Source organism: Sinocyclocheilus rhinocerous, unplaced genomic scaffold (assembly GCF_001515625.1).
Source record: "Sinocyclocheilus rhinocerous isolate Xijiao unplaced genomic scaffold, SAMN03320098_v1.1 scaffold105, whole genome shotgun sequence".
Taxonomy (NCBI): Eukaryota; Metazoa; Chordata; class Actinopteri; order Cypriniformes; family Cyprinidae; genus Sinocyclocheilus; species Sinocyclocheilus rhinocerous.
Window position 1 is genome coordinate 44,505 of NW_015631061.1, and position 23,461 is coordinate 67,965.

A 23,461-nucleotide genomic window follows, 5' to 3' on the forward strand; every position below is an offset into this window, starting at 1 on the left:
AGACGCTGAAGCCACGGGTGAAATCGGTCACTTGCAGTGTTGCCAATTTGGGGATTTTGTCGCTAAATTTAGCTACTTTCTCATTGTAGCTGCGACTTTTTTTTATTTTTTGCGACAAGGAGCTATTTTAGCTATATTTAAATAAAACTAGCGATTTTTTTTTTTTTACTTGGCCACACCCTGCCGTAGGCCCGTGACCTCTCACGTTTGCTCTCAATCATGCCAATGAGTCTGCGCAGTGAACACACCAGTACACCACGCCTGCCATGACGCACACCACAATTTCATTATAAGCATCAATCAAGATGGCGGAGAAAAAAAAATTAACATTTTAACCACGGACACAAAAGTTATACCACAATTCATGCACAGTCATATCAACTAGATAATGAGAGAGAGACACAGGGCATCATCGTGTCATGTGTGCTGGGATGCAGTGTTTTGCACTTACTTTGTAGTAATAGTGTGTTGACTGAAAGAAGTTTGTATGAATAAAGTTTTTGTTTTTGGAGAATCATAATATCTCTTATCTGTTGTATTTGAGCAGGACAGGGATGCACTTTGGTGACACATAAAACTAATTCCCAACATTATGTGTCTTTAGTGCCTTTCCATCATGTTTGATGTGCTTGCAAGATCACAAGCATTTCCTAATTTCACTTCAAAATTTTGTGTTATACTTAATCTTTTGTTATATCTTTTTATACTGTCATCATTTGTAAAGTGTGTGTGTGTGTGTGTACACACACATACACACACTTTCCTTTACCAAATTTACCTGCATTTACTTTGTTTTCATATTTGGTGACTTTTTGTGAAAAATTGACACTTTTGAGGGTGGTTCTAGAGATTTTCTGAGGGAGGGGTTTGGCAAAACCAGCTTCACAAAACCCGATTCGTTCACGAGGTGGATTGAATCCAAGCACAGTTCCCTCATTTCGAGTCAGCATCATATTAAACCGAAACACTCCCGAATATCAGAACGTTTACAAAATGCATTGCAAAAGACTTATAACAGTTTGAGCAATTAACGTTTAAGGAGACTTGAGAAACGGCAAAAAAAAAAAAGTTACACATAGGTTCTTCTAAATTAGGTGAACCATGTCTACAACAATGTGAAGAGACGTGATACTTATAAATGAAAACACTCCTAATAAAACTTTACCTACCCAAAAAGCAACTTGAACAGGTGTAAACTATGTAATTACGTAAGATATTTGAGTATTTTAAAACTGTTCGAAAGAACCGATTTGTGGAAATCACTCGGAGTTTCCTACTTTCCTTCACTATCTGTTGAACTTACCACAGCGCCGACTCTGCTTTTTGCAGATGTAGAGGTAATGTAGAAACGCTGGGTTAAGACATTTTGTTTGGGTGTAAATCTTGTGCTTTTGAGTGCTCGTACAAAGCCAAACATCATGTAACGTTAGCCTATTGTAAACCAGCACTGAAGAAGTAAGAGCAGAAATCAGAATGCGTGCGCGTTTCATTAAACTTTTACGTTTCCCGCCAAGTAGTTAATAAGCTCACCTTGGCACTGCCTTCTATCCAATCAACACCCTTGTTAATTATTAATTACGTAACGTTTCGACAAGCTATTAATCACACCTCAAACATGAGAATGATTAATTAATGTTAAAACAATGTTAAATATTTTTGTCACAATCAATCAGTATGTTGATAATGTATTTTTAAAAAGACTAACTCCTTAGTCGGTTTGAAGTCAATTAATTGGCAAAATATTGTTTAAATAGTTTTGGAATAACATGCCAAAGCACAGAGCAAGTCTCAAACACAACATTCTAAAAAAAAAAGCCAAACATCATGTAACGTTAGCCTATTGTAAACCAGCACTGAAGAAGTAAGAGCAGAAATCAGAATGCGTGCGCGTTTCATTAAACTTTTACGTTTCCCGCCAAGTAGTTAATAAGCTCACCTTGGCACTGCCTTCTATCCAATCAACACCCTTGTTAATTATTAATTACGTAACGTTTCGACAAGCTATTAATCACACCTCAAACATGAGAATGATTAATTAATGTTAAAACAATGTTAAATATTTTTGTCACAATCAATCAGTATGTTGATAATGTATTTTTAAAAAGACTAACTCCTTAGTCGGTTTGAAGTCAATTAATTGGCACAATATTGTTTAAATAGTTTTGGAATAACATGATAAAGCACAGAGCAAGTCTCAAACACAACATTCTAAAAAAAAATAAATAAAAAAAATTCCAAAGAATGAACTTGTAAAAACAAGGGCATAACCCTGATAATATATTGTTTTAATTGTACATGTTTTACAATGAATCTTTTCAATCAAAAAAAATAAAAATAAAATAAAAGAGGAAAATGATCAATAGACCAAGTATTTCCTTTCATCTTCAGCGCTATGCTGTTTACAATGTATGATACAACAAAATGAACAAGAGTAGTTTATAGTTATTAAACTATAAATTTTATACAAAGTGAATCAAAAAAAATAAAAAATAGGCACATTTACCTTTTTGATCTGCAATTTTGAAACCAAATACATACATTCATTCCTTGTTTCTGTACTACAAGCCCTTCAAATACAAATTCACTTTAGTCCAAAAACTTCAAAAAAAAAAAAAAAAAAAAAATTCCAAAGAATGACCTTGTAAAAACAAGGGCATAACCCTGATAATATATTGTTTTAATTGTGCATGTTTTACAATGAATCTTTTCAATAAAAAAAAAATAAAAAAGAAAAGAAAAGAGGAAAATGATCAATAGACCAAGTAATTCCTTTCATCTTCAGCGCTATGCTGTTTACAATGTATGATACAACAAAATGAACAAGAGTAGTTTATAGTTATTAAACTATAAATTTTATACAAAGTGAATCAAAAAAAATAAAAAATAGGCACATTTACCTTTTTGATCTGCAATTTTGAAACCAAATACATACATTCATTCCTTGTTTCTGTACTACAAGCCCTTCAAATACAAATTCACTTTATCTCACTCTTCTTTGTCTCTCCTTAATCTTTATCTCAAGCTCCTTATTTAGCTATTTAAAAAAAAAAGACAAGACTTTCAAGGCAGTAAATGGTCAGCGAAGCAGCATTCTCCTTCCTTCTAAAGAAATGTCCAGTTTCTCACAAAGAAAAGGAAATCTAGTAACAATCGCCTCAAAAGTTGCCATGTTGCGAGATGATACATAAGGGTTAAACAGTGCATCTCATTTAACTAAAAACTCTTATTCAAAAACATGTCAATATAAGAGCTTTAGTAAAGCAAGGCTGATCTTCTCAAGACATTTATGCATGTCATTTCTCAAAACAGGCACAGCACATTTATATTCTTACGTAGACATAAATTTTATCTTTGACAATAATAATTATCTGAGAAAAGTGTAGCAAGTACTATAAAGCATACTGAATAAGAAAAGTAAATATAAATGGCCGCTTTTGAAAACGCTGCAATAATACGCCACACCATTTCGTTTAAGAAAAGTTCCAGTTATGACAGAAAGAAACTTCTGTGACTTAAAGATGCACTTTAGGCATCCACTATGTACATGTTTTCATACAAATACTTAACAAAACAAAACATCTTAAACAGAACAATAACGTTTACCATGCCAAAGAACGGAATGAAATTGAATACATGCAATGTGAGGCTGTAAATTATTAAAGCAATTTGACCTTAAAACCAGAATGAAAGATATTTATATATATTGTGTGTATGAATATATACACACATAAATAAATAAATAGCAGTGCATGGACACTCCCCTTATTGTATTCAATGAGAAGTATATGCACACATGCGTTCTTTGGCGGTGTCATATGCAAAAAAAAAAAAAAACACTTTCCCGAAAGGTTGTTGGTGCAGTTGAAGTCCTAACAGACAACTTCAAGTAGTGATGTAGTGTTTTCGAATTGAACTGAACATTAGTCTGTGATAGTTGTGCTTTTCTGTACTCACCTGCCACGTCAATGTAATGTCCTTTCTTTAAAACATACTGCAGTTCAAGGTTTTTTCGGTCCATCTCAAATCCCGTTATACATACACTCATTCAGCACTTTTCAGTATTGTCCATACCCCATCCCGACCCCCAGCCCCAGGCCGAGGCTCTCTCGAAGTCCCCTGAGCTGCTCATCACCGAGCCTGATCTTGTCATCCAGTTGCCTCTGCTCTACCAGTAGGGCTGCTTTCATCTTCACAAAGTGACTGTAGTCACGCAACTGTTCTGGGGTCAGGCAACAGTCCAGCACCTTGCCAACCGCCTGCTCACGCCGGTCCACGTGCTCCTTGAGCTCCTGAGCCTCTCCCATCTGCACCAGCAGCTGCTTCTTCTTTTCCAGAAGTTGTAGCTGACATGACAGAGAGAATAAGAATAAAATGGTAAGCAAATCAAACATGCAGAAGGATAAAAACTCAAGGTCTAATTTACGTGTATAGTGCTTTTTACAATACACATAGTTTTAAAGCCGCTTTACAGGAAAAAAATATGATGTCAATGTTTATAAAGCTATCTTCATGAATTAGTCAAATTTTGCAGATTGGAGCTGGGCAACAATACAATTTACATTTTGCAAAGATACAAGCAATCACGCAGTTGAGATTTGCTATATATTGTACTTTATATTGCTATATGCAAGTATACACTAGTAGTCAACATTTGAAGTGGATCAAAACCTTTCATCAAAGTTGTCCTAAAACCTAAAAGCGTTCATGTCTTAGGACAACTTTGATGAAAGGTTTTGATCCACTTCAAATGGTGACTACTATAGACCTTAGTCAGTGTAACATCATGTCATTTTTGACAGGAAACGAGACTGTGAGGGACAGAAGTACAGTGTGTTCAATGGATTATACTGTTGTTTAACAACATACTGATTGTTCAACTGATGAAAAGAAAAACTTTCAGCAGACAGACAGACTCCTTAGGACAGTTTTGAAAGTTGTGAGGACCTTCATACAGTGCATGCCATTGTAAAGACAGTACACCTATCTCTCACAGCCTCATTTTCATCCACGTTCAATTCAATATGGCATCTAACCTGACTTAAGGTCTATACTGTATGTATGCAGATGAAGGTGGATGTATTATATATCCAAAGTTTAATATATCGCTGGGTGATAATATACAGGTGCATCTCAATAAATTAGAATGTCGTGGAAAAGTTCATTTATTATTTTACAATGATATTTCTCTCCTCACCCTCTCCTGGTGGCCAGTCTCTGGGTCCACACAGTCCAAGGCGCTTTCTACCCGGATCAGTCTCCCAGAAAGAGACAACAGCAGGCTGGTCACCTTGTCTAGGTCACCGATGAACATACGGTACTTGTCCACCTCGTTGGGCTTGCAGATAGCGAGCACCAGGCTCTCCACCTCCTCTCCCAGCTGAGCGTTGGCACGAATATCTTCTTGCAGGCCCCTCTGTGCCTCACGAAGGACACCCAACTTTTTACGAAGGCTCTCCATCAGCTGCTTCTGTAAGTGTAAACATTTACTATGAAAAGTGGCATATATATATATATATATATATACACTACTCTTCAAAAATTTGGGGTTAGTAGTTTTTAAAAAAAAATTAATTTAAGAAATTAATACATTTAATCATCAAGGACATTGAGCAATTGATCAAAAGTGACTGTAAAGACAGTGTTACCAATGATTTTTATTTTTAAATAAATGCAGTTCTTTTCAACTTTCTATTCATCAAAGAATCCTGAAAAAAAAACATGTATCATATTAACTATTTTCAACACCGATAATAATAAAAAAGTTACTTTTTCACCAAATCAGCATATTAGAATGGTTTCTGAAAGATCATGTGACACTGAAGACTGGTGTAAAGGCTGCTGAAAATTGAGCCTAGTCACTATTATTCCATCATAGGAATAAATTACAAAGCATGAAATAGGTATGCATGATATTATTGGAATCGGCCGATAATGGCTTTAAATGTAAATATCGGCATCGGCCCGATATGAAAAATTATGCCGATATGTCTTGCCGATAAGAGGAATACATTAACTTAGCATTGTGGCTAATTCTTGAAGCAAAGTTTTGCCTGAATGGTGATTGGATTCACTGTTTTGGATCGCCCTATTTAAAAGGAGAATGCATGTACAGAAGGAGGTGTTCAGTGTGTGATAGAGTAAATGGTAGTGCAACAGCAGCAGGGGCAGCCTCCCCCGGGTCCTAAAGCCCGCTCGGTAAGGAGTATTAATTCCGTAGGGGGCGCTGTTGGCCTACTTCTAATAAAATGAAAGCATGAAAGCAACAAACGTGACACTTAAATTAAATATTTTTATATATACTGATTTATTCATTATGTTTAATCATGTGTAATATTGTAATATCATGTGTTATATTTTTTAAACAAATGATGAGCCCTAAAAGATTTTCAGAATTTTTACACCTCTTTTGCTTTAGACCATTTACAAATGTTAAATCATAAAATATAATGTTAAGGTTACCTCTGCATCTTTCTGAAAAAAAAATGCAGTGATTAATACATAGTTTATTTATAGTTATTTTCAAATCTTAAATGTACTGTCATTATAAAAGAACTTCATTATTGTTTATTTAATTCTAACAAATAAGTTCTTGTTAAAACTAACCAAAATTAAAAATAATTATATATCGGTATCGGCATCGAAAATTATTGGCATATCGGATATTGGCAAAAATCCAATATTGTGCATCCCTAGCATGAAATAATCGAGCCATACATTTCTGAATCTTTCACCTTATAATTGAGTTCTTCCTCCTCCTCTTTCCTCTCTGAGATCTCTCGAAACCTGGCAAGAAGTTGCGGGTTGTCAGCTGACATGTCATAACAGGCTGATCGTGAAACTTGTACTGTGGATGTTCCCAGTCTAGAGGGCCTAGGAAAGAGTCATGGATCATTTAGAAGCAAAATAATGGAGGTGAAGATGGAGGCACTGTTACAATCTTTCTGATAGAACAGAATAGAATACACTGACAATTCATGTAGAATTTACTTTGAAACAAGTTTCACTCAGAAAGTGCAAATAAAAAATTATAAAGAAACGGCAAGTAACACATTGATTAAAGCATAAAATTTTGAAGCAGAAAGTCTGAAACAGTATTATATTGGTGTACCTCTCTAGTGTTCCTCCGCTGATTGGGTGGCCTCCTCTCCAGCTTTCTCCACAAATCTCTTTATTTACACTGTGTGGAAATAACTCTCCTATCAGCTCTTTCCTAGATAAACCATAATCATCCTCTAGAATGGAGTCCACCAAAGCGCCCCTCGGCCCTCTAATGTTTCTCGCTGAAGGAGCCCCTTCCTCAGGCATGTTGTCAATGTCTGTCTCCAGCACTAGAACTGGTCGAGCAAAACCCTGCATCTCCATCCTGTCCTCTCCTTCCCTTCTGTCAATTTTTCCTAACCGCTCATTCTCACTGATCTCATCTATGTCTGTCTCTAGGGGCTGGTTTCCATCTTCAATACTGTTAGGACTGCGGGAGGAAATAAGCTGGTTTTTGTAAACCGTTCCAGGGAAGCCTGCTTGATAGGGCTGCAAGTGGTAGTTGTTCACGGAGAAGTAGGATTCGGGACACACGGGTCCAGTTGACAAACTGTTCTTTGGGACTTCATGAGACCTGGTAGTGCCCTGTGCATGGTAGTGAGGACTGGAGCGGTCCCACTCAGCTTGATGCTCAGAAAAGATGGGCTTCACCAGTGTGACTCTAGGCTCATCTGACACTGCAGCATTGTGGACAGGTATTCTAAAATAGGGCAGACATGAAGGCAGTTAATTCAAAAGTACATTAAAAATTGAATTTATTCACTACCATTCAAAAGTTTAGGGTCAGTAAGATGTTTTTTATTTTATTCAGTAAGGATGCATAAATTCGACCAAAGGAACAGTACAGACATTTATAATGTTACAATTGTATTTAAATATATATGCTGTTCTTTTGAACTTTCTATTCATCAAAAATTCTGGTTATATAAAAAAATATATAACCATTTCCACAAACATATTTAGAAGCATAACTATTTACAACACTGATAATAATAAGAAATGTTTCTTGAGCAACAAATCAGCATATTAGAATGATTTCTTAAGGATCATGTCACAGTGTAGACTGGAGTAATGATGGTAAAAATTCAGCTTTGTTATCACAAGAAAAAAATATTTTAAAATATATTAAAATAGAAAAGAGTTATTTAAAATTATAATAATATTTCACAATATTACTGTTTTTTTGTATTTTTAATCAATTAAATGCAGCCTTGGTGAGCATCAGAGACATACATTTTTTTTGAAACATTACAAATTCTTACCAACCATATAATTTTGAAAAGAACTGACCATACAATTACTTAACCATACCAAATCTCTGAATTAAATTAATTTTGATATTTTTTGGCATGAAGTCAAACAAAAAATTCAGGATAAAAAAAGTGGCTTGATATCATAATGAAGTATGAAGTATCAGTGTCCTGATATCATAATGAAAAAAATATATATTGGAAAGAAAACCTTTAGTAGTTTGCCATAATCATTATTATTTTAGAAACTTTTTACTTGTTATTAATATTCAAAAAACAAAATGTATTGTGGTCTAATCAACGTAGTAAAAAAACATTTTGATTTTTAAGATGTGTTCTCTCATGTAGTCAAAGTATAAAGTTAATATGTTTTTACTTTTTATTTAATGGATTCATCACAAAGATTTTTGAGTCATTAAATAAAAAAAATTCTTGAAAATGGTTAGTTAAAACCATATGAAATCAATAGGAATACCATGAATAAGTCTTATATGTCATGTGTGGGGGGTTGGAAGGTATGTTTTTACCTTGTGCGTGGTTCAGGCTGTGGCAAAGGTTGATGAAGTTCTCTCCTCATGTCTCTCTCTCTTGGGGGCAGGGCTACAGGTTTAAAGGCCCGACGTGTAAAAGCAGGGCTGGGGGGAGCCACCGAGTACTCTTGACCACAGCAGCGATGGCTCTCTGAGACCTCCCTCGGAGGAAGACTATAGGAGCGCTGACGTGTCATTTCAGACACACTGGGGGGCTGGGATGTGCACGGCTGTGGTCGAGGTGGAGAGGAAGAGGTAGAGTTATAGAGTGGTGGGGAGGAGAAGAGGTTATGGTGGGATGCCCGTCTCTTGTGAAACTGATCCCATTTCGGGGGCGGTGGACGTGGAGGCCCTTTTTTCTTCTTTACTTCACCGACACATACTCCATTCTCATCCAGGTCACTAAGAGTGGATGCGCGCATTCTGCTTGGCGTGACGTTGGTGTGATTATGAACATTTTGTGTGTCCACACGAATGTCATTTTCTGACATAGCACGGTTTCTAAGGGGTGAAAAAAGATGCTCCTCAGTGCGGCCACCTGTCATGTTGCCACATTGACCCATGAAGCTAGGAACAGCAGCACCCTCTCCTGTCTTGGAGTCTCTCCTACACCTTGAGTAGTCCCTGTGGAATAAGAAATGTTATGCTATAATTCTTATAAGTAATGGCTTGTTAATAGCCATACGTAAATGAGTAAAACACATGCAAAATATGGGCAATAGCAGTAAGTAAATCTATTGAGACAGTTAAAAACAGAAATCTTACCCTGCTGTTAAGCTGAAATTTCTGTTTAGTTTTTTTGCTTGTTCCTGTTCCTGCACAGGGTGGGCCTGTAAAATATGTTTGCAATATATTTAAATATAAAATATAAATTAAACAATAAATAAAATATAATTTAAAAAAAATTTACAGAAAAAAAAAATTGTGTTGTAGATTTTTACCCAAACCTACTACTAAAAAAAACTAAAAACTACTAAAAAAAAGACAACTAGGTAAATAGATAATAACACCATACTGGTGATTTATGTAACTAAATTTTCACCTGTCTACTGACTTGTTATTTAGCATATGGGGCATCTGAAACAACCTACTGTAGGTGATCTTAAAAACCCTGGCATTTAAGTGCCTCTTTCAAAGGGGTACTACAGAGGTACAGCTTAAGTAACCATACAAATACCGGTTCATTCCCACGGCTGTTGTGCCATAGCCCAGATTTTTAAAAGCACACCATGAGCAAAATATCTGACAACTGCCAAAATAATTGATACTGTTCAAAATCATTCTGTTCGGAGAACTGTAAGGGGAGTCAGTACAGTGAATAGTATCTCTGATTCTCATCCAGTGGACATGGGCTGAATTCCACTACAAGGAAAATTCCCTCTTGAATTCACCTGAATTTGCCCTCAAGGATTAAAAAAGGTCTAAAAGATCTTTTAGACCTAAACACACTGAAGGACCAAAAATGGCTCAGAGATCAGTTAAATTATCAATTCATGTTTTAAGATGAAACTCTTAAAACACTTTAACCGTAAAAACCAAAGGACATGTATTAAGACTAGTAATTGTTACGATGGAATACATATTCAATGTTCCTGTTATATTATAGCCAATTCAGTTTTTTTTACAGTTCTGGCCAACATTTGGCCTTTTGGGACCCAAATTTCAAGATATCCTGCATGAATGCTAATATTAAAATAAGTCTGCACTAAAGACTCAAAAGTCTCATTCCCATCTACATGGCCAAAGAGACACCAAAGAGTCTTAAAATAACAGCTCAAGTAAAGAATAAACAGTTTCATCCTTATTCGATTCCAACAGTGTGCAGAAAGATCAATGCACAAAGATATATAATATTTGACAGATAACAGAAGTACCTTTCTGGCTCCAATAAAGCAGGATATTTTCAATTCAAAATGATTGAACTGAAATCAAAAGTGGTTCAATGACTTTACAAAATGTGTTTGTAAGGACTCATCGTTTAGTTTCTAAGAGCCTAGAACTGTAAACAACCACAATAAAGAAAGGAAATCACACCCTCTTCTACATAATCAAGCAGCAAAGTTTGATTTCCATCTGTATTCATGCTCAAGCTATTCATTATAAGCGAATGTACAGGCTATTCATTATGAATTTATGAGGCTGTTATTTGACAGTGAACTGCAGGAGGACATTAATAACAATGTCTCCATTTTGCAAAGATATATATAGTGCATACTATGACATGTGCATCAATAAGGTATTCCCCAAGTACTTGCTATGTGGCTAATATCTGTTACATTTTCTTTCAATAATCACTTGACTAAACACTTACAGCTACCTAATGTTTTTGCCCCAAACATGATTCAGCAGACCCCCTGGGGGTCCATGAAGTTGCTGTCTGCTGGACAATACAGTGGCACACTAAACCCAGGACATAGCAGAGTATTTAAAAGCAGGTATATAGCAAAACGTTAATTTAGTATATTGTAATAATGTTTGTTACAGTGGTACTCCGAAAATCTGGAATTTTTTATATTAGTTGTCCCCTGGGTTGACTGAGAGCCTGGATCAGAAAAGCTTCACAATCCTTGTTTTAGACAATGAACAATGCTAAATTCCTAATCTTACCTCAGCTGGGGTGTAGCTCCTGGCTTTGTAGGGTGGATTCACTTGGTAGTCATCATACTGATTGTGCTGGGTGGTCACTAGGTGGAACGCTGAGCAAGGCTTTTGGATGTTGGTGGTAGTGTTGCTATAGAAATGCTCAGAGGACTGCAGAGAGGAAGGAACCCGAGGACTGGGCGGCTGTTTCCGACAGGCGTCGTGAGATAAAGACTGAGGAACCATGTCACTGCTCATATTGTGTTCAGAATGAACGGTTTCTCTTCTGGATTCCCTTTCTTGTTCTCTCTGCAGCAGTCTTTGCCTCTCCTCCCAGTCTTTTACCCTTTGTTGCTCTTTTTCCCTCTCTTTCCTTAATCTTTCCTTCTCCCTCTCTTGTTCTCTAAGTTTCTTTTGCTCCGTGACTCTCTCTTGCTCTCTTTCTTTTTCCTGCTCTCTCTCTACCAGCCTCTTCCTCAATTTTTCTTGGTCTTGTTGGGTACTCATAAACTGTCTCCCAGTGTCCAGTGAGTTGACGTAGGGCACATCTTGATACGAAAACCTCCTCCGGCCCAGGTTAGAGGCCATTTCAAGAGGTTCAGGTGAGGATGGATGGTTTGGTCTACTCGGCTTCTCTAGTCTCTGATTTCGACTTGTTAGGCTTGACAAGTTTGTTACAGACTGACTCAACTTTCTGCTAGTCTCTTCAAAAAACCTCCTGCGGTCTGCAAAGGGAGGGATATCACACTCGTCCGATCGACCTAAGCGACTACTGGAGAAACCTGCCCTCCCTCTTGTTGATCCAATTTTCCCAGACCACATCTGTCCAGTAGCCTCATTTCTCTTCATCTCCGAGGGCTCAGTTTCCGGTTGAAGCTTGTATTCTGGTGTCCAGCGCCATCTCCGTGGTTTACCTGCAGGTGCTATCTCCTCCACCACATGCACACACACTTGTCTGGCATTTTGAGGGATCTGGGTTTGGGTCTGAGATGTCTGGAAGCACACAGCCCTGGTTCTGGAATGTTCCTCAACTTGGGTTGCATCTTGTTGAGGTGTCCGTTCGGATATTTGGATAGTCGGAGGACTGGTAAGAGGACTTGAGAAGGTTTGGGGTCTGGGTTGATGGTGCTCTGGAGGAGCTACTGACTCCATGTTGAGATCTGCAACCTCTTCTTCCACAGTCTCCTCACCACAAGGTTTTCTGCTCTTCTGCAGCTGGGCCTTCTTCCTCTGGATCTCATTTCTGAGGTTTGTGGCAAAACGCTCACTTCTACGACGTGACTTGGAGCTACGGAACTGACGTTTCTGCGACTGCTTTGTGACGCTACCATCATCTACCCTCACTTCTCGCCCATTCTCATTCAGGTGAGTGTCTACACACACGTTAGCACCTACAAACCCAAAGTTCTTCTCACTGGTCTGAGAGTTAGCAGTGGAGTATCCATTCTCCATGGGATTTCCAGAGACATTACTGGGCTGCCCCCAGAGATTCTGTCCAGAATCTAGAGGATCCTCCTCTAACCTGGGATCCTCAAGTTCGGAAGTTGCCACTGAACCAGGTGTGGAACATCTACTCGCTCCCCACTTGGCCTGGGCCGTATTTTGACTAGTATCACTCAGATAAAGAGGTGACTGTGACCACTGACAAGTTGGAGATGCACGATTATCACTTTTGTCACCAGTAAAATCCATCATATGCAGCCGAGAAGCTAGAAGTTTCTCAGGTGCACTGTGTCTGTGCATTGCTGACTGGATATTACGTTCTGGTTGGGCATCAAAGTTCTCATCCATATTCCTTTGTGAAAAGGGACTGAGAGGAGGTGTAGATGCCACCACAGATTCTGAATAGCTCTCCAAGTGTTTTTTCTCACAGCCAGTTGCCTTGCTATCTCCTTCAGAGTCTGTCTTGGAGTTGAAGGTGTAATAAGGTTCAATAGTGCATCCTTTAAGTTCTTGCTCATTGTCTTGTGTTCCATTCAAATAAACACTACCAGTCAGAACTTCCTGGATTTGGGATTGATCTTCAACCATGCAGCTGGTTACACTTGGGATGCCTACAGGAGCAGACACACAGCGTTTATCTGTTGGTTGGCCTCTAGTAGCCCTAAAACTGTCCTTCCTCATGGGTGGCTGCGGTGGCGCACAGTGTTCCTCCTCACAACTATAGGACGATGGTCGGACTTTAGCCTCAGTTCTGTCAGACAGTTTCTTGGAGTGTCCACGCTCTTCCTGCTGGTTTCCATGGCCACTGGGGGCACAATGTTGGCCTCTGTTTGGATACCTGCAGGAAGAACCAAAACCCTGGAGAAGACTGTCCATAGAGTTGGTATCCTCAGGCTTGACGGGGACAGTGTAATCAGATGTGTTTGAGCTGGCTGAGAATGAGCTGTAAGCGGAGTCACGTTTGTTGTTGAAGATGACAGGATCAATGGGAGAGAGCTGACTGTCATAGTAACCCTGGCTGGGAGGATTCTCCAGACTCTCCATACTTCCTATTGAGCTACTGCGGTCTGTGCTGTAGTGCCTGGAGATATGGCCCCACTGCATGGACAGCTCACTGCACAACGAAACAGAAGTGAACCAAGTTAGACGATGTGAATATCACCATAAGGATTTCAAAGATTGCTTACAAAAAGTACCAAATTTTTTTTAATGTCAGCTTGGAATTTCAGTATCAAATTATGAAATGCGGTTTTGAAATTTGCATTTGGCTTGTAAAATTCCTTTAGCAACTGAGCAAAAGCTTCAGTCTACAAAGTGTCTCTTGCCACATATAATGCAAGATGGCACTGATTTCAAGGAAGTATTTTGAAATCACATTTAGAGTATTCAGTTCAATAAAAAAAACTAAAAAAAACTAAATTCAATAAAAAACGAAAAGAACTAAAAAACAGTGTATTCCTATTAAAAGCCTAATTTTCCATCATTTAAAATAAAAAGACCTCAGCATAAATGAAAAACAAACAAACCTGTATGTGTTAACTATTTGTCTCAAATTATTCGTTTTATGATTATTTTATTTTAAATTGATAATCATATAGGCCTAGGCCTTTTCATTTTGCGTTACAGGTGTTGTGATTAGGTTTCACAGTTTCAGCGGAAATACACTGAAGAACAAGTCCCCTAAAAACAAACATTAATGTTGAAGTTGAAAGTTAAAGATTAGTCCCTTAGGTCAATGCGATGTTTTGTACTACAGGTTTTCTTGTGTGTTTTTGGTCACTTTGCTGGTGATCTGTGAAGAATGTCTGAGTCATACGTCTGAAAATAGTGGTGGCATCCGGTGAGCCACATGTTGACATAAGATCACTAGCTTCCTCTCTGATTGTTTTCCTTGTGAAATTTGCTGGAAGCAAAATTCCCTAATTCAACAATGAGATCTATCTCTCTCTCCCGTGCACACACAAAGATCAGTTAAAGCTATTAGTGTAATGTACACGTTGCAAATTATATCTATATCAATTTAAACCACTGAAATGCTAAAAAGAAATGAATCATCATACAGAATAAGGTATGTTTACATCATCTGTATGACGATTATTATACCAACCTATTGTCACCTCCGGAGTGCCAAGGTACACTGAGAGGTGTGAAGTGGAGCTGCATAGCCGGGGGGCCATCTGAGGGGTCACCAGTGCCCGTAGTGCAGGGTGCCTCTGACAGCTTCGCCAGGTGCCAAGAGTGGGGACGGATCACTGGCACACTGCGCCTGCTCAAAGAACAGAGACATAAGCGAACATGAAGTCATAACATCACCCTAATATTCCTAAGTACCAATTACTGACAAAAAAAAAAACACAATCAGGAAACCACAGCATTCAAGAGTGAGGAAAAGACCCTATACTCCAAAGCAGTGTCAGTCTTGACACAAACATACAGGAATCAAGGGATATATGTTTGCCTTCGCCATCTGGAACTCTTTCATACCTGCCATCCACTAGACTCTGAAACGGCTGATTGAGGTTCTTTCGCTAAGGTATCGCAAGGTACAGCAAAATAACGGCCAATTAATTTATATAATAACAGCATTAAATGGAACAAGGCCCAGATTCCAGGTACATCCCATCATTCCCATTGACAGGAGTACAGCATTCCCAAACATTCCAGATGGCAATAAAAATCCAGAGGGAACAATGGTTTTTAAGGGCTTATTATTTAACTAATAATAATTTAAGCGTTTCCACAAGAGGCTAGATAAGAAAAGAAGCAAGTGAGAAATATCTAAAAATGCAATCTTTTGTTGTCATTATACACTACCATTCAAATGTTTGGGTTCAGTAAGAATTTTTGTTTCGAAAGAAGTCTCTTATGCTCAAAAATACAGTAAAATATTTTTTACAATTTAAAATAAAAGTTTTTTTTTTTTAATTGTAATATATTTTTAAGATGTAATGTATTCCTGTGATGTCAAAGTTGAATTTTCAACAGCCGTTACTCATACAGTCTTACAGAAGTCCTTCGGAAATCATTTGGAGCTCAAGAAACATTTCTTATTTTTATTTGTGCAGTTTAATATTTTTTGTGGAAACCACAGGATTCTTTTTCTGAATAGAAAGCTTAGAAGCTCAGCATTTATTTGATCAATTTAATGCGTCCTTGCTGAATAAAAGTAATCTTTCAAAATATTACTGACACCAAACTTTTGAATGTTAGTGTATATAAATTCAAAACTTCTAAAACAAACAGCAATATCTATACTGACTTAATTTTGCTATTTAATAGCAGTTCTCAGAGTGCTGTTATTGTAAAGCAGAAGAATATTTATTGTAATACAACAAATTAATACACATTAAAGAGTTTAAAACACCAACGTTATTGCCATACATGACATTTAGTAAACAGAGGCTTAAAAAAATTAAGGAAAAACATCAACACAGAGGCACGTCAGTCTCTTTTCATAATCATTTTGTTCATTTCACCCACAAACAATAAATGTAATTAAGATTTCATTCTAATCACTTTTGCAATCTCAGGAAAATCGAGATTTCTCATGACAGCTCATAACTACCATCATCCTCATCCAATAAAACTTACAATCTAATCAAAAACATTAAACCTAACACCAAGCTGATCTGAGGCTCCATAAGTACAGCTATCTAAAGGCAAAAGTAAAAAAACACAAAAGTAAATCAAAAGTTTAAAAAAAAGTTTTGTTTTTTTTTAATAAAAATTCAGTTATGACTGAAATCGGGTCTATTAGAATATGATCTGGCCTCAGAGTTTTGACACAACTACGTCTAGATTTAGAAAAAAAACACGTAAAATTACCAAAGCAATCAAAGTTTTAAAACAAGCAGAAAAACACTCTGAAGCAATTTTCCTCGGCTTCAGTTGCATTTTACCTTAGCACAGCAGTACAGTTCCAGTGAAATACACCAAACAGAAACCAGGCTGAAACTACTGCTGGTTTGACCTCCACTTAAGGTTTTCTGCACAGTACGAAATGTCTTGAGATACTCACAACACTTCAGACAACTCCAGATGTTCTCAAAGTAAGAGAAATATTCTTGATGAGTCCAAACCAAGACTGTTCAGCTTGGTTTGGTGAAATTCAGGTCTAAACCATCAGTAGGACAACCCTGAGGTCTGCTGTATCTGCTGTGAGTGGTCAGTCTTTATCAGGACCCTAACAGCTTCAACGCTCACATGAGTGAAGGTTGGCGGTCATTTAGCTGTAATGAGGCAGCCTGAGGCTCTGACCAGATTCCCAGTCCAGGAAAAAATTAACAGACAAACACCCCCCCCCTCCCCAAACAGCAGCTCGCTCTCTCTCTCTCTCTCTCTCTTTCAAGTCACAACTGAAGACCAAACATTCAGTCCACTAAACGACATTTTCTCTCTCTCTCGCTCACATACTCACACACACAACCTCCCACTCACTCGCTCTAATGACATTAGGGGGAGAGGAAGCGGTGCTCAGATGAAGAGGAAACTATGTTTGGGGGAGATAAAGCGGCAAGCCACTGCTAAAATAATACCTAGCATTCTCTCCTATTATTCTTTGAATGGGGGAAAAATGTGAGGGCCGCTTCCTGTCTCCCTGGGAGAGCAGTCAATTTCAGCCAGTAGTGGTGAGAGAGTGAGGGGGGTGGAGAGAGAGAAAGAGCAGAGGAGGATATACTGTATGTGAAAAAACGGGAAACAAATTGGTTGAAGTTTCAAGTTTCAGTTTATTTATATAGCACGTATAAAACAGCCACACGGCTGACCAAAGTGCTGTACAGAAATTCAAAATAGTAAAAACAATATAAAAATCTGCACAACTACACAATTAAACAGGGTCTCGCCTTAATAATAAAATAAGTAAATATATATATAACAACAAGAGAAATGTTCTGTCAGTGAGGTATGACTGAAACCACTTAAGGACAGTTCCTTTTATCCCCACAAGCCTCTAGTCTAGATATCAAAGTAGAGTGGTCAACAGTGTCAAATGCTGGTTTGAACAAGACGAAATGATTGAAACGGTGCATTGTCGTTGGGGCATGAGGCCAGGTACATGTATTCTTGCTCTTTTCAATAGTGAAGAAAGCACAACAATGCAAAGCACATCTGAGAGGCAACAGTATGCGTTTTGTTATTCCAGCAACTGCCTGAGAGAGAGAATAAAATGAAGTTTAACTCATATCAGCTGTGCTTAATAAACAGCTTTTCCTGCTCTAATCAGAATGGCTGATGAAAGTCAGAATGGGGTCAGTCTGATTAACAACTACAACACTGACAATACAAGAAAACCCAACAATCATGTGAAGGACAAATTACAATTGTGCACAGCCTCCCACTAATGGGCTCTTCAGTTGAAACCGTTAACCCGGTCATTCTTAAAGGGACAGTTTACCCACAAATGAAAATTCTGTAGTCATTTATTCACCCTTGTGTTGTTTAAAATGTTCTTCAGTTGGACACGGAAGTATATATTTTGAAGAATGTCGGTAACTAAACTGTTTTGGTGCCCATAGACTTCCATTGTAATATTTCTATTGAGTATTCAGATTTTGTGAAAAAAAAAAAAAAAAGCATTTTAATGAGGTTAGAAACATTGACTGGACAAACACATTAAATGAGGAGCACACAACGTGTTTCAATAACAGGTCTGTTGTCCATCTGTGGAAATGCTGGTATGTAACTGTAGCATAAATTAATGAACTGATATATGGAGTGTGCACTGTATATAGAGGTGTAAACTGTGACAAGATGACTGATCACTACACAGTGACAGGACACCCTTCTGCTACACACTCAAAAGGATCTACTTGTTTTAATCACAAAAAGAGAACATACTTTTAGGCCATAGTATAAGTAGGCAAATTGGGATGCAGCCCATCTTTTACACCACAAATTTGAGGTTGGTGCACAAGTGTGTGGAACATTAACTCTGGATATAAAAAGCCATTAAACCAGGGTTAAGTCCTTAAGTGACACCATTTTAAAATCATTATGGGTATAGAGTTTCTGCTATGCCAGGATGTTAAATTTACGTAGAAATTCTTTGTAGTAACGGAGATCGTGAGTGATAGCAAAGAAGGGTGGTTAAACCACGAAATGATAATATCTTGAGGTGTGAGGTCACTGGTTATTGTGAGAAACATTGGTGACACACATGAGTCAGTAGTACTGCATGCTGTGCTCTGGTCAAAGATACTTCCTCTCTTCTGTTTTTTCACACCAACACTGTAAAAAAGCAACTGCATTTTTTTCAGTTTAATTAACTTTTTTCAGCCCTCTACGGACACCTTGGCGATTGAATCGCCATTGGCTAGTAAATTTTTTTGTTTACTCGCCAGAAAGTCTCAAATACTGAGAAATGCAGTTTTCTTGAAACTACATAAAAACCATTGTCAGACCAACAGAATTACACAGTCTGAACAAAGAATTTCATATTGTTTAAATGTTAAAGCTTTGTACATTTACTTCCCAGCATGCATTGCAGCATGAATATATTATGCAGTTACTGTTATAGGATTATGGTTTTGCTGTTTGCTGACTTTAATGCCTTATTTTTTTTTCTCAACTATTTATTTTTTGCAGTGAACACATCCAATTAGTCTGTTAGCAGTCCTCTCTGTCTTACTGTTAGGGAAGCATAACGTACCATGTCCATATCTAATTAGTCAATTATTCAAAAATAATACACTGATCAAGAATATAATAGAGATTTGTACAGATTGTAATGCAAAGAGAGAAGCATAAAAACTAGGGCTGGGTATCGTTCAAAATTTTTCGATATCGATACCGATACCTTGACTTCGATACCGGTTCCTGAACGATACTTTTTTCGATACCAATTTTATGAAATCAATTTTAACAAGATTACATTATCTAAAAAAAAAACTGGTTTTATTTTTCAGCTTGTTGATGTTTATACAAACTAAATCATATTATTCGCTGTCATTTCAGTTTCTTTGTGCTAACAAAGAACAAAATAGTTTCAAAATACTGGTGCTACTGTGTATTTTTAAAACTTGTACCATGTTTCATACATGAGTATGTCCCTAAATCAAATGGACCTTTCACCTTAAATTAGCTATTAATTTGAAGCCTATAAAAAATTATATGCAACAAGGTCAATAAAATTAAATAAATAAATAAATAAATAAAATATGCACACACCCCTCTCCGCTTTCAATCCATGCAATCAGCATCGTTTGTTCTCTGGTTGCCCGCTTCCCGAAAACAGCTAGCGAGACGCAAAGGCTGCATTCCATGTAATCACCCAGGCTTTTACCAATACGGCCACAACGAAAAAGCCAGTCCAGGAAGGGAGCAGTCATGAGCTGGGCTCTCCAGAACAATAGCTTGTTTGTTGTTTTGGATTCTCTTTCACTCCGATCTTAAAGTACTTTTTAAGGGGAAAGAATGCATGTAAAAATGCATCTTGGCCTAAAAGCTTATCAGCCACATCAAACCCTTCCTAACTATTTTGAATAGAAAAACATAGCAGTGAGATGTGCCAGGTCATGACCCCGGTGCCCTTTTAATCACAAGAGCATAAATTGAATGAATAAAAGTATGCAAGTCTGTCGACTCAGTCTTAACAACATTTCAACAACAGATGTTAAAACGGATGCACAGCAGTTCACAAGGCTTCACAGTTTACACCAATGATAACACCACAGTTTGTTTACACTTACCCTGGCAACTGAACAGAAGTTAATCTAACTGATGGCCTACATCTTGTCCACATGTCCAGCATATCAGTGTTATATCACAAAACATCTTTACCATGATGAGAACTTTGGCATGGCACTCTGGGCTACTGGGCCTTTTAATAAAAAAAGAAGCCATTTCAATATGCAGAGTCTGATCATAATGCAATCCCAAAGGACAAACCCACACATGGAGAACTGTCTGGATTGATCACTTGACTCATTCTAGGAAAAGAAACAGGTCTTCTTTGTCCACTACCACTGAAATATAAGACACACACCATTCACCAATTTTATACTCTAATTTCAGACAATATTGATTTTTACTGGATATTCCATTGTGCATGCTAATTTTTCCTATTTTAAGTGGCCATTATATGACAGAAAAAGAAAAGTTAATGTTACAGTACAAACACTAATAATTTATTAGCTTGATTTATTTTTTGTAGTTTTTGTTTATTTAGATAAAATAATATAGAATTCTAATATCGGCTAAAGCATTAAAATAATTATCGACTATCAGTGCATCCCTAATATACAATGTACATGTACAGAAATTCATCCTGTGCACATTTTCTTAACAAAAGACAACAAAGAAGGCCATAAACTATAAATTCTATGCACACAAATTTAATGAAAAACATATTATACACTAACACCATACAGTGAGGTTGGCATGTTGAAAGTTTTGGAATCTGAAAGGTCTTAAGAGTTTTGTTCCTAATATGTGGAAAGTCAGGAGGGGGGGTGGTGGTCTTGGGAATGTAAGGAATGTCCATTGTTTTGGCATCGAGTCTCCTTTGTTCTTTCTTGTTCCTTAGCGCAGCGGGCAGGGTCTTACCGTGAGACTGCTTTCTCTAGAAGCTTCCTGAGTTTGCTGTCTCTGTCCTTCATAACTCTCCTCCACGGCCTCTCCAAACCACAAGATCGTAAACTCATAGAGTGAAGTGCAACTGTGGTTTCTCCCAGAGAGACCAGGCAACCTTTGATAGATGATGACTGAAGTGGCTCTCCACAGTTTATTTCCTCACGAGAGCAGTGGTGCTTACAGCTTTAATATCAGCATTTGGCCAGTTGGCTTCTTACAGTACATTACAGCCATTGGTTCCTGTAATGTGAATTGCACATGGCTAAATGTGTCATTTATTAACTTCACTTTTTCCATTTAAACTCTACCAAAAATGCTGAGACATGGAAAATGGTAATGATTTAAACATGTAATTTATAATTTTTTCCCATCCCAACAATGTGGTGCTTTCAAAATATTCTTGTTTGTTTGAGCAGCCCAACATGTACATGTCGATTTCTGGCTCAACCAAAGTTCACTCTGGGGTGGTTTAAAGGGAATTCTGAAAATTCTACCATCATTTATTCTGCTTCATGCTGTTCCATACCGTTAAGACGTTCTTCTGTTGAACACAAAGGAAGATATTCTGAAGAACACTGGGGTCCAAACAACATTGGTCCCCACTGGTTTTCATTGTATGAACAAGAAAACACATTCCTTAATATCTAACCTGTCCCTTTAAGAAATCGAATTTGTAAAAATGTGAGAAATTCTGCTTGATACCACTAGCAGCTCGGAAATTACACACAGTACTTTTAGGATTAATGCTGTTATGTATGGATGATCTAGTGCAATAGTTTTCTCTGGCAAACGGTGTAGAACCAACGTGCCAATTCCTCAATAAATCCAGAAGGATATGCCAAAGCAAGACAGCAACACTTCCCTCCCTCACGTGGCTTTCCTGTAAAGACCTACCCTTCCTTTAAGTCTGAACATGCGTGTGTGAATCTGAATATCTTAAAACTATATGCTCACAGTCCAAATATGGTCTGTGTTTCAGACTTGGCTTGAGTCAGTGACAAAATGCGCATTTCAAAACAGTTCTTCCGCCCCTGACAATGGTTATTTGCTGTAAATAAACATTTATGTCCCATGGTTCCCAGCTCAGCTCCTAAAGCTGCCATTACAGTCAGCATGTGTAACAGGAAGTGGGAGTATAGGATCTAGGAGGAACCAGACATCCAGAAATTTCAGAAGCACACTGTTCTCTGTGGCAAGATGGGCACCACACCTCCAGACAGAGCACATCGGGTTTTGATAACCTCAATAGATCAACTGCAATTTCTTTCTGTGTGTATAATGTATATTTTTCATTCTTGTAGTATTTAGTACTTACAGAACTAGACTGGTATGCAACTCAAAAGGTGAAGACACAAATATTGAACTAAATTGTGCAATCATAAGTTGAACAAAGTGGATAAAGTGCATAAAATCTGCATTCCAGACAGCTGCTGCTAAACAATAGAAAGTGTGTGTGCAGGAAATCAATACAGTGTGTCTCTGGACACGGCACACCACAAACATCCTTTAACTGTACAGCACACCTTCCCATTCACAAAGACAAGCCAGGATGACACAACAGCTCTGTTTAAAAAACAAAAAAATTATATACAGTCGTGGTCAGAATTATTGGCACCCTTGGTAAATATGATCAAAGCTGGCACCTCTAGAAATTCTTATGAGTAAAATATCTGTGAAGTATATATTCCCATTCATATTTACAATTTTGAGCGTACCAGGGTGATTATGAACATGAAATTATCCAGCCATGGCTTCCTGTTTCACAGGAATATAAATAGGAGGGAAAACAAAGGCCAAATTCCCTTAATCATCCATTACAATGAGAAAAACCAAAGAATATATTTCTGATGTGGAGCGAAAGATAATTGAGCTTCACAAATTAGAAAGTGACTTTAAGAAAAGAGCTAGAGCAGTGAAAGTTCCCATTTCCACCATCAGGGCAATAATTAAGAATTTCCAATCAACAGAAAATGCTACAAATCTGCCTGGAAGAGGAGGTGTGTCTATATCGTCCTAATGCACGCTAATAGCGAATCTTTAAGTTAAACT

The 23,461-nt window shown here is 37.6% G+C and overlaps 1 protein-coding gene across 2 annotated transcripts in view; it reads right to left on the reverse strand.

Annotated features, from left to right (window-relative positions):
- Positions 1-3,044: 3,044 nt before the first annotated feature.
- Positions 3,045-23,461, reverse strand: part of shroom4 (shroom family member 4) — a 50,755-nt gene continuing 30,338 nt past the window's right edge. Inside the window, exons 1-9 of one of the 2 annotated variants that reach the window (XM_016554192.1) lie at positions 16,860-17,043; positions 14,949-15,107; positions 11,426-13,955; positions 9,584-9,648; positions 8,816-9,442; positions 7,109-7,738; positions 6,732-6,870; positions 5,195-5,467; positions 3,045-4,343 (exon numbers count right to left, since the gene is read on the reverse strand). In XM_016554192.1, coding sequence (XP_016409678.1) covers positions 4,056-4,343; positions 5,195-5,467; positions 6,732-6,870; positions 7,109-7,738; positions 8,816-9,442; positions 9,584-9,648; positions 11,426-13,955; positions 14,949-15,004 — 4,608 coding nt within the window. In that variant the 5' untranslated portion in view covers positions 15,005-15,107; positions 16,860-17,043 and the 3' untranslated portion in view covers positions 3,045-4,055. Of the gene's footprint in view, positions 4,344-5,194; positions 5,468-6,731; positions 6,871-7,108; positions 7,739-8,815; positions 9,443-9,583; positions 9,649-11,425; positions 13,956-14,948; positions 15,108-16,859; positions 17,044-23,461 lie in introns of those variants that run through there. The other variant, XM_016554191.1, reaches the window with a different exon arrangement.